General features: G+C 46.6%; 1 protein-coding gene across 1 annotated transcript in view; it reads right to left on the bottom strand.

Annotated features, from left to right (window-relative positions):
• Nucleotides 1-12,318, bottom strand: part of STK10 (serine/threonine kinase 10) — a 149,947-nt gene that overhangs the window by 32,961 nt on the left and 104,668 nt on the right. The window contains exons 11-12 of the mRNA XM_023218939.3: nucleotides 7,605-7,728; nucleotides 6,969-7,148 (exon numbers count right to left, since the gene is read on the bottom strand). Of these exons, the coding sequence (XP_023074707.1) occupies nucleotides 6,969-7,148; nucleotides 7,605-7,728 (304 nt within the window). The remainder of the gene's footprint in view (nucleotides 1-6,968; nucleotides 7,149-7,604; nucleotides 7,729-12,318) is intronic.

The raw sequence follows: 12,318 nt of genomic DNA, 5'->3' as shown, positions 1-12,318 counted from the left end.
GCTACTCGGGAGGCTGAGGCAGGAGAATGGCGTGAATCTGGGAGGTGGAGCTTGCTTGCAGTGAGCCGAGATCGTGCCAGTGCACTCCAGCCTGGGTGACAAAAGCAAAACTGCATCTCAAAATAAATAAATTAATTAATTAAATTAAATAAATACTTATGGGTAGTGAGCACACAAAAAGATACACAAATCATTAGTTGTTAGTGAAATGTGAATTAAAACCACAATGAAAAAAACCTGACAGTTGCAAGTGCTGGTGAGGACATGGAGCAACTGGAACTCTTGTACCTCACTGTGATGTAAAATGATCCAGCCCTTTTTGAAACAGTCTGGCAGTTTCTCATAAAGTCAAACATGCACTTAGCATCTGACCCCAAAATGCCAGCAGCTATTCTTCATTGTCTCTTCTTTCAATTCTTGGATTTTTTTTTTCATGGTCTTAGATTTGTAATCTGAATCCTTCTCCTACGTTCTTTGGCCTTAATGGTCTTAGATCAGGGTTTTGCAACTTCAGCGCTACTGACCTTGTGGGTGGAGAATTCTTTATTGTGGGGGCTGCCCTGTGCATTTGTTGTGGGGGTTGTCCTGTGAATTTTAGGAAGTTAGCAGCATCCCTGGCTTCTACCTGCTCAATGCCAGTAGCACCTCTCCTTTGCTTCCCCAGTGGTGACAACCAAAATGTTTCTAGATATTGCCAATTGGCCCCTATGGAACAAAGCAGTCCCTGGTTGAGAATCACTGTCTTAGAAGTCCCAGTAAAATATCTAAAATCTTATTTGTGCCACTTCTGCTTCCACATCAAAGGGTTGCCTTGGAGATGCTATATAACCCTAGTTCAGCATCTGGCTGTGGTGTCTGCCAAAATGCCTTTCGACAGCACCCTCTCAGGCATCGTACAATTTAAAGGCCTCATGAGCTTAAAACTGTGCTGTTTCAAGCATGATTTTTTGATTTTCCAGGACAGAAGATTAGAAGCAGCAGTTTAGTAAAGGATTTCTGCCAAAGGCACCAGAAACACTAAGAAACGTCACACCATTGACCATGGAGGGCGAAGGCAAAGGAACAGTAAAAGTAGAGTCACATGGGGCCACTTGACAAAGGGACATAGGACTTCCATCCATCAGTATCCCCCGAGGACATTCACGTACCAGCACTGCTCTCCTGCTGAGATCTACTGAGAGGCAGGGGAAAGGGAACTGCATTCTGCTGGATGTCAGAAAACCTGCATTCTAGTCCAGCTACGTGTCTTCAGAAAAGTTATTGAACTCGTTAGAGTTCCTTATTTTCTCATCAGGAAAAACAATCTGGCTTTCAACTAAAATTTCTTTAGGGATCCTTTGAGGGTTACAATTCTGTGGTGTTATGGAGATCCAAACTATTTAATAGCTAAATTCTGTTTAATGAACTTTGCCTGGGAAGGCAGGGAAACAGAGTTCTGGAAAGATTTCCTTCAAGGCTGGTTAGGTTTGTTTTCAGATTTCAGTGATCTAAGGAGTTACAACTGTCAAGCCAGTTTCTCATGGATGCTAAAGATTACTGGGTTTATAGGAACTGAGTAGCAGACCATCAAGTCCCTACTTACAGAGTTGTGAGAATGTATCCACATTAATTGTATATGCATATATACATATATACAGGAAGATGTAGTGAATTACTTGAAATTGACATGAATGGCCGGGCGCGGTGGCTCACGCCTGTAATCCCAGCACTTTGGGAGGCCAAGGTGGGCGGATCACGAGGTCAGGAGATTGAGACCATCCTGGTTAACACAGTGAAACCCCGTCTCTACTAAAAACATAAAAAATTAGCCAGGCATGGTGGTGGGTGCCTGTAGTCCCAGCTACTCAGGAGGCTGGGGCAGGAGAATGGCGTGAACCCAGGAGGTGGAGCTTGCAGTGAGCCGAGATAGCACCACTGCACTCCAGCCTGGGTGACAGAGCGAGACTCTGTCTTAAAAAAAAAAAAAAAAAGAAAGAAATTGACATGAAGAATAAATAGGCCCCTGTTCAACTACCTTGCTAATAATTATATTTCCTATATACATATCTCCTTATCGAAAAGTGATTAGCATGATAAATATTCCACACCAATTGCTGTAATTCTGAAGAGGGTCCCAGGAGGCTTCTCAAATTTTATTTTATTTTATTTTTTTGGTGTGTGTTTTCCATGCCTGAATTTAAATTATGACATGCTCTCTCACACTGAATGGATCGTAGGGAAATGGGACAGGTACACTCTTCCTTGCTCTGGGCTGGTTAAAGGGAAGTGCCTATTGCATCTGTGTATGGTCCCCCTCTCCAGCATCCATGTGTGAATTACTCTGCTGCAGCACTGGAATCGCTGATGCATCTGTAGGTAGTTCAGAGGCTTCTCACCTGGGTGGGGGTGTCTCATCCCTTCTAGTTTTGTCCTTCACCCCTGCTGCTGCATCCTGACCACTATGTCAAGGGCAATGAGCCAGACCTCCCATTCCTACTTGGAATTCCTACTTCCTCACCCAGCACCTTGCAGCCCTCACAGAGGTGACCTTTGGAATAGAGAAGGAGTTCTTAGGAGTGTGGAAAAGGCAATGGCAAGACAGTGCCATCTGGGATATCTGGGGTTGCCATGGGGCAAAGCCTCTCACTGGCCTCCTGCCATCGCTATCTGTTACATAAGTGAGCTACAGAATCAAAGCAAGCAAAGTTTGTCTACACAGAAAGACCAGTAACTGGGACACTATCTTACTAAATGGTGTGAGCCCTGTCCTCCTCAAAAAGCCAAAAGAGTCTGGGTGCAATGGCTCACGCCTGTAATCCCAAAATTTTGGGAGGCTGAGGCAGGAGGATCACTTGAGGCCAGGAATTCAAGACCAGCCTGGGCAAATAAGTGAGACCCCCATTCCTACAAAAAAAATTTTTTTAAAACATTAGCAGGGTCCCAAATACTCAGGAGGCCTAGGCAGGAGGATCACTTGAGCCCAGGAGTTCAAGGCTGCAGTGACCTGTGATTGCACCACTGCACTCCAGCCTCATCATTTAAAAAAAAAAAAAAAAAGCCAAAAGACCAAAGAAGTTAAGCTTTTTCTTTCCATGAAAACTTCTTGAAGAAAAACACCCATAAAAAAGATATTTTAAAAAACTGAATGTGATTAGAACCCCAGGTGCCAAATCCCACACTCTGCCTCAGCGTTCAGCGGCAGGCTTTAGAGCCTTCCTGGAACCCTGCTGGTGAGAAGTCCAACTTTGTTAAGGGCATGTTCTGGGAAAGGGAAGGGTGAGGAGATCTGTGGCTTCCCCCATCCCCTCCTAAACTAGGCAACTTCCTCGGTTGCCTCCTCTCTCTTCCACTCTTACAAGTCCTTATACACACACACACACATACACGAGGTGTGCACATGTGACAGGGCGCAGAGCCAAGGAGGGAATGGGCATCTACCCAGCTCTTATTCTGAGCAGATACTGCGTCACCCTGAATGTACTTCTCATTTAATGCTAAAACATCTATGTAAGGACTGGATGGTAACAGGATTATTAAAATAGCACACTCCTGCCTGTGGCCCACTGCCCTACGTGAGCTGGTCTCTGCCTACCTGTCTGATTCCATCTTGTGCCAATTTCCCCTTTGCTTCCTAAGCTCCTGCTACATGGATGGTTTTCCAGCTCTTTGAACACTCCAAGCTCTTTCCCATACCTCAGGGCCTTTGCAGGTGCTGTCCCACCCTCCTGGAAGGTTCTTAGGCCTGCCAGCATCCTTCTGTACTCAGTTTACGTGTCAAACACTGAGAGGCTTTCCCAGACCCGTCTAAAGCAGATCTCTCTAGATCTCTAGTCAGCCAGTCTATATGCTTCCCTAGCATGCTGGTAGCTATTTTATTTATTCAATATTGGACTTTTTGTTTGTCTGTCTGGCTTCTCTGGAAATGAACAGAATATATATATATATATATATATATTTGAGATGGAGTTTTGCTCTTCTTGTGCAGGCTGGATTGCAATGGCGTGATCTCCGCTCACTGTAACCTCTGCCTCCTGGGTTCGAGCAATTCTCCTGCTCAGCCTCCCGAGTAGCTGGGATTAAGGCACCCGCCACCACGCCCGACTAATTTTTTTGTATTTTTAGTAAAGAGGCGGTTTCACCATGTTGGCCAGACTGGTTTTGAACTCCTGACCTCAAGTGATCCACCCGGCTGGGCCTCCCAAAGTGCTGGGATTACAAGTGTGAGCCACAGCGCCCGGCTGCATTAAAATTTATTTTATCTTGATGACTGAGTTTTTGGGTCCTCTGAAATGTGCAGGTATACCTCATTTTTTCATGCTTCACTTTATTACACTTTGCAGATACTGTGATTTTTACAGATTGAAGGTTTGTGGCAACTCTGTGTCGAGCAAGTCTATCAGCGTCATTTTTCCAAAAGCACGTTCTCACTTCCTGTCCACGTTTTGGTAATTCTCGCAATATTTCACATTTTTTCATTATTATTATCTCTATTATGACGACCTGTGATGAGTGACGTCTGATGTCACTACTGTAATTGTTATAGGGTGCCACGAGCCCATATAAGACAGCAAACTTAATCAATAGATGTTGAATGTGACCTGACTGCTCCACAGACTGGCCTTTCCCCCATCTCTTCCCCTCTCCTCAGGCCTCCCTATTCTCTGAGACACAACGATATTGAAATGAGGCCAATTAATATCCCTACGATGACCTCCAAGTGTTCACGTGAAAGTAGGAGTTGCCATGTCTCTCACTTTAAATCAAAAGCTAGAAATGATGAAGCTTAGTGAGAAAGGCATGGAGAAAACTTACTGGGTCAAAAGCTAGGCCTCCTACACCAGACGGTCAGCCAAGTTGTGAATACAAAGGCAAAGTTCTCAAAAGGTAAAAGTGCTACTCCAATGAACATGAATGATGAGAAAGCAAAACGGCCTATGCTGAGATAAAGTTTGAGTGATCTGGGTAGAAGATAAACCAGCTACAACACTCCCTTATGCCAAAGCCCAATCCAGGGCGAGGCCCTAACTCTTCAATTCTGTGAAGGCTGAGAGAGGTGAGGAAGCTGAAGAAGAAAGGCTGGAAGCTAGCAGAGGCTGGTTCATGATGTTCAAGAAAAGATGCCAACTCCATAACATGAAAGTGCAAGGTAAAGCAGCAAGTGCTGACGGAGAAGCTGCAGTGAGTTATCCTGAAGACTTAGCTAAGATCATTGATGAAAGTGGCTGCACTAAACAACAGATTTTCAGTGTAGATGAAACAGCTTTCTCTTGGTAGAAGATGCCATTTAGGACTCTCAAAGCTACAGAGGAGAAGTCAATGCCTGGCTTCAAAGCTTCAAAGGACAGGCTGATTCTCTTGTTAGGGGTTAATGCTGATGATGACTTGAAGTTGAAGCCAATGCTCATTTACCATTTTGAAAATCCTAGGGGCCCTTAAGAATCATGCTAAGCTGTGGCCGGGCGCGGTGGCTCAAGCCTGTAATCCCAGCACTTTGGGAGGCCCAGACGGGTGGATCACGAGGTCAGGAGATCGAGACCATCCTGGCTAACATGGTGAAACCCCGTCTCTACTAAAAAATACAAAAAACTAGCTGGGCGAGGTGGCGGGCGCCTGTAGTCCCAGCTACTCGGGAGGCTGAGGCAGGAGAATGGCATGAACCCGGGAGGCGGAGCTTGCAGTGAGCTGAGATCCGGCCACTGCACTCCATCCTGGGCGACAGAGCGAGACTCCGTCTCAAAAAAAAAAAAAAAAAAAAGAATCATGCTAAGCTGGGCGCGGTGGCTCATGCCTGTAATCCCACCACTTTGAGAGGCTGAGGCAGGCAGATCATGAGGTCAGAAGTTCGAGACCAGCCTGGCCAATATGGTGAAACCCCATCTCTACTAAAAATACAAAAATTAGCCAAGTGTGGTGGTGCACGCCTGTAGTCCCAGCTACTTGGGAGGCTGAGGCAGAACAACTGCTTGAACCCAGGAGGCAGAGGTTGCAGTGAGCCGAGACTGCACCACTGCACTCCAGCCTGGGTGACAGAGCAAGACTCCGTCTCCAAAAAAAAAAGTCAGGCTAAATCTACTTTGCCTGTGCTCTAGAAATGGTGCCACAAGCCCAGGTGACAGCACATCTGTGTACAGCATGGTTTACTGAATACTGACTGGCTTTATTTTTTATTCACTTTATTGCAGGGGTATGGAACCAAACCCGCAGTATCTCCGAGGTACATCTGTGCTTAAGGTGACTGCCTCAACTGCTCAGCTGGCCAGGAGCCCTGGCTCCCAGAGGCAGCTGCCCAAGGCCTCTGGGATGCCCCAAATGTCATGCCCACCATGGTAAAGCCTGGAATCTGGGCTCTGAGGTCCTGAGGACCACCCTCAGAGGCTGCTCATCCACTGCTCCCAGCTGGGAGACAGGGGACAGCCTGCCCTGGTGTTCGTGCTTGTCTCCGTCCTCCACAAAGGGAGGCATGGGCTGTTCTTTAACACCCAGATGCCTCTCTCCAGAGCACCCGAGAGATGTGCCTCAGGGCCAGACTCCTCCTTCCACCCTCCCCTTCCCCTTCCAACATGGGGAGAAGGAGGAGGTAGAGAGGGTGGAGCGTAGAGGGCACGCTGTATGTGCCCACCCACCCAGCACCCACTGGCCCTTCTGGGAACAGCATCTCAAATTCCCCTGGGCCACCAGCCCTTCCTTATTCCCTGCTCTTTCTCAGCAGGGGTTGCTAAGCTGGGAGGATGTAAAGGAAGCTGCCTGAGGCCACACGGTGAGGGCCTGCCCTAAGCCACAGCAACACAGAGGAAAGCAGAGTTCACAGGATGGAGAAGTGGCTCCTCGTGGCACAGCTTGGGCATACAGATCCAGGCTCACCTGCTCCCGAGCTCTTCAGCCATACCCCTTTGTTGCCGAGGTGAGGTTGAGTTGGGGCCACAATCACTTGCAACCAAGAAGGCACTAATACTCCAAGCTGCCCCTGCCCCCGCCCAGCACACACTCACCTCTTTTTTCATCAGTTTGAGCTGCTCTTGGAACCTGGCGTAGTCCCGATCCTGCTCCAGGCGGATCCGCTTGGCCTCTTCCCGGCGGCGTACGGCATGGTCTTGCTCCATCTTCTCCACTTGCTGCTTCTGCTGACGCTCCAGGTTCTCTAATTCCACATCAAAGAACTTCTTCTTGGCCTGAAAGGAGCAGAAATTCCGAGAAATTCAGCAAAGTCACTTTGTACCTAGGAGGGACATGGGGAGTGGGATGGGGAGAACTCAGAGCCTGTGATCAGACCCTAGGCTTGAATCCCAGCTCCACCACCCCCTTGCTGTGTGACCCGGGGCAAGTTACTTAGCCTGAGTCTCCATTTCCTCATCTGCAAACGGGAGACCAGACCATGTGTTGTTGCACGGTGCTCAGTAAAGGTTATTTCCCCTCTGGAGATCCTCCCGTGGGACTCGGGATCACTGTGACCGTCACGGGATTCTGTGTTAACAAGTCACCGCCTAACAAGATCAGGAAGCCTCCAGGAATTGGGCAATTATTGTGAATTACTCTCCACTACCCAGTCATTCCCACTATGTAGCTTCCACTGAGAGAACACACAGAGGCAAGAAGCCCTCCAGGGTCCCATCTTTTCTCGCACTCACGTTGATTTCCTGTTCAAAACGTTTGTGCATTTGCTCCAGCTGCAGCTCGTGCTTGTTACTCAGCTGGGTCTGGTTCCGATGCTCTTCTTTCTGGAGCAGCCGAAGCTCTCGGAGTTCCTGGCGCCTGAAAGGTTAAAGGATACAGATATGTCATAGTAAGAAATTGGCCTCAGGGATCACAATATTTGCAGCTTGGAACACTAAGGGTTGGATCATGGAGCAAAATCACACAAGTCTTGGTCATAGGCATGACTAGAACTCGGGCTTCATTTGATATTTATTGACAGACAAAACCTTAATAATAAATAAAGGGTACCTACAAATCAATAAAAAGGAAGACTATCCTAACCAAAAAAAGTGGAGTGGCAAAGAACATGAACAGACGTGAAGCAAAAGATAAAAAGAAATTTTAGAATCACCTATATAGATATAAAAGACAAATTAAAAAGAAACCACAATTTTATGATGTAGAAAACAAGATGCAGAAAATTTGATATAGAAACTACATTTTCGTGTTGTAGAAAATTTGACAGTAGAAACTGGTACATTTCTGGAGGACAATTTGGTAATAAGTTTATGTCTTTTGACATAGTAGTTTCACTTCTGGATGCTGATTTTAAAGAAATATTTATAGATGCACAAGACCACTGAATAACAATAGTCAGCCAGGCATCGTGGCTCACACCTGTAATCCCAGCACTTTGGGAGGCCAAAGCAGAAGAATCACCTGAGGTCTGGAGTTCGAGACCAGCCTGGCCAACACGGCGAAACCCCACCTCTACTAAAAATACAAAAATTAGCTGGACATAATGGCATGCACCTATACTCCCAGCTACTCAGGAGGCTGAGGCAGGAGAATCACTTGAACCTGGAAGGTGGAGGTTGTAGTGAGCTGAGATCATGCCATTGCACTCCAGCCTGGGCTACAAGAGCGAAACTCCATCTCAACAACACCACCACAAAAAAAAAAAAGAATATGCAGTTATTTAAAATCAATGTTATTTAGTAAAAAATTGGAAGCAAATGTCCATCAATATAGGTCTATGTAAATAAAGTACATCGGTATGATGGAATTCTATACAACCTTAAAAAAATCAAGTTTTAGAAAATGTTTAATTACATAAGGAAACATCTATTAAAAATAAAAATAATTCGGCCAGGCACGGTGGCTCACACCTGTAATCCCAGCACTTTGGGAGGCCGAGGAGGGCAGTTCAAGACCAACCTGACCAACGTGGAGAACCCCATCTCTACTAAAAATACAAAATTAGCCAGGGGTGGTGGTGCATGCCTGTAATCCCAGCTACTCGGGAGGCTGAGGCAGGAGAATCACCTAAACCCAGGAGGCGGAGTCTATAGTGAGCTGAGATTGTGCCATTGCACTCCAGCCTGGGCAACAACAGCAAAACTCTGTCTCAAATAATAATAATAATAATAATAATAATAATAATATTTATGAACAGATATGGAATAATCTCTAGGTTAAAAAAAAGGCAAGACATTAAAGAATAGGTCTCTTATGCCATCTTATCTGGGAGAAAAAAGGACAACAATATCTGTCTGTTCACACATATATGTATTGTTTACTTTTCTAGTATCTCTGGAAGGATTAAATCATAAAACATTAACGCAGGAAAGAGAACTGGATTTCTGGTAGGAAAATGAGGGAGGAAAATTTTTCACTGTTTATCTTCTTTCTTTTTTAAAAAAAATTTTGAACCATGACCTTATACAGGTCGAGTATCCTTTACTGAAAAAGCTTGGGACCAAAAGTGTTTTGGGTTTCAGATTTTGTTAGATTTTAGAATATTATACTTACTGAACAAGCAACCCTAATCTGAAAATCTGAAGTCCGAAATGTTCCAGTGAGAATCTGATGTCAGTGCTCAAAAAGTTGCAGATTTTGGAGCATTTTGGATTTTGGATTTTTTGATTTGGGATGTTCAACCTTTATTACTTGCTAAAAAATAAAAATTTTACGTAGGCCATGCGTGGTGGCCCATGCCTATAATCCCAGCACTTTGGGAGGCCGAATTGGGAGGATCACTTGAGCTCAGAAGTTCGAGAGCAGCCTGGGCAACACAGTGAGACCTCATCTCTGCCCAAAAGACAAAAATTAGCTGGGCATAGGGGTGCATCTGTGTGGTCCCAGCTACTTAAAAGGCTGAGGCTGGAAGATTACTTGAGCCCAGGAGGTCCAGGCTGCAGTGGGCCATGACTATGCCACTTGTACTCCAGCCTGGGCAACAGAGCAAGATCCTGTGTTAAAAAAAGAAAAAAAATTGACCTAAGCCACATGCCCTAATTTTATATCTATATTGCCAGTATGTTTATGTGTGTACTCACAGAAAAAATATTGGAGGGATAAGCCCCAAGCGTTAACCATGTTTCTTAATGAGCAAATCCATTAAAAATTGCTACGTAGGCCGGGTGTGGTGGCTCACACCTGTAATCCCAGCACTTTGGGAGGCCGAGGTTGGCGGATCATTTGAGGTCAGTTCAAAACCAGCCTGGCCAACATGGTGAAACCCTATCTACAAAAAAATACAAAAATTAGCCAGGTGCAGTGGTGCACGCCTGTAATCCCAGCTACTCGGAGGCTGAGGCAGGAGAATGGTGTGAATCTGGGAGGCAGAGGTTGCAGTGAGCCGAGATTGTGCCACTGCACTCTGTCAGACTCTGTTTCAAAAAAAGAAAAAAGAAAAAAGAAAAAATTGCTACATGTTATTTACATAATCAGAAAAAAAGAAAAAAAAATCAAACTACTACAGAAAGAACCTAGGCCTCCTGACTGAACTGGGGGCTCCTGGCGGCCTCTTGGGGTCAGGGTCCTTGAGGCCTGTGTCCTAGTCCAGTGCAGCGCCATGCTGATTCCCATGAGGCCACGCTCTGACCCCAGTGGCCTTCCTCATGGCTCGGAGGGACCATAACTGCTTACAGAACTGCCCCCCAAGAGCAGCACAAGGAGGGGTTGGGCAGTGCAGTGAGGCCAAGCACATTCTCTGGGGTCACAGCGCCCATCTGAATCTAGGCTCAGTCAGCTTTCCAGCTGGGTGACCTCTCGGAGAGTCACTCATCCTCGTGGCACTCATTCCCTCCTCTGCAAAATGAGGCTAACGATCTTTACCTCTTGGGTCCTTTGAGGGATAAATGAGATGACACAGGTCAGGTGCCCACGTGGCACATAACCAGCACTCTGTAAGTGGCAACTGCTCGAATTCTACCAAGGAAGAAGAGGCAATGGCTGCCCTGCCTCTGGGAAAAGCCAGAGGTGCTTTCTCCAGCCACAGAGGGAAGACCGAGCCTCTGCTTCTCTGGAAAGCGAGAAGAGAAGAGGCAGTTTTCGAGAGTGTTAATGAGGAAATGGAAATCCTGACTCAAGAGAAACTAAGGTTTAGAGAAGAACTGACAAAAAGCATAAAAAGGAGTACAGAAAAAGAAGGCAGGCAGCCAGACTGTAGCACTCCCTGGCCCACCTGTGCTCTCAGAAGAAAAGGCAGGCAAGGAGAAGACGGGGGCTCAAAGGCAAGGGAATGGCAGAAGTGGTTTTAGGGAGGGACAGGAAGAGCTCTGCCCGGAAGCCTCATCAGTCTGGGAATGTGATAAATGCTCAACCACATAGTTCAAAAGCCGAGGCGTGACCCAATTCTCCAAAAATGCCAGGGGTCAGGTATGGCCAGGGGCCTGGGCCAGCAGGGAATGATCGGGGACATCCACACCCCTGGGGTCTGGCAGCCTGGCCTGGTTTACAACTGCTCAGACCTCCAGACCACGGCAGGCAAACGAGAAAACCCTGATTCCTGACGAGCACCTCTTCACCTCCTCCAAGTCTCACCTTTTGACCCTGAGTAGCACACAGCGGCTCTGCTTAGGAGGTGGGTGGGGACCCACAGCCAGGGCCCGAGAGCACTGCTTCTTCATGGGGTGTGGCCAATCTAGAATTTTATCCCTGGGAACTTCAACTGCCCAGAGGGGAGGTGATGAAAACCCACCTCTTGAGGCTGAAGCTCAGAGTCCAGAGTGCCTCTGAGGTGACCATTAGAACATCTGCCAAAACAACCTGTGCCCTAGCCTCCCAATCCACACAGATGACACCAGTGTGTGTGTGTGTGTGTGTGTGTGTGGTGTATGCAGATACCACACTAACTAGTGAAAAATCTGTTTTTCCTCTCCCTGTTCCCAGAGGGAGAAGTGATCCAGAACATTTAAAACTCCTTTTATTTGGTTTTGGCTTATTTATCTATTTATTTATTTTTATTTTTATTTTGAGACAGAATCTCACTCTGTTGCCCAGGCTGGAGTGTAGTGGCACAATCCCGGCTCACTGTAACCTCCGCCTCCTGGATTCAAGTGATTCTCCTGTCTCAGCCTCCCAAGTAGCTGGGATTACAGACGCCCATCACCACGCCTGGCTAATTTTTGAATTTTTAGTAGAGACCAGGTTTTGCCATGTTGGCCAGGCTTGTCTCGAACTCCTGACCTCAGGTGATCCATTCGCATAGGTCTCCCAAAGTGCTGGGATTACAGGTGTGAGCCAATGCGCCTGGCTTATGCTTTTATTTTTTACAATTTAGTTTTAAAATTTATTTTTGAGAGATAGGGTCTTGCTCTGTTGCCCAGGCTGGAGTGTGGTGGCATGATCGCAGCTCACTGCAGCCTTGACCTCCTAGGCTCAAGTGATCCTCCCACCTCAACCTCCTGAGTAGCTGGGACT

This window comes from Piliocolobus tephrosceles, chromosome 4, assembly GCF_002776525.5.
Source record: "Piliocolobus tephrosceles isolate RC106 chromosome 4, ASM277652v3, whole genome shotgun sequence".
In the NCBI taxonomy this organism is placed as follows: domain Eukaryota; kingdom Metazoa; phylum Chordata; class Mammalia; order Primates; family Cercopithecidae; genus Piliocolobus; species Piliocolobus tephrosceles.
Note: the sequence above shows the minus strand (reverse complement) of the source record. Positions and strands in the feature narration are given on the sequence as shown.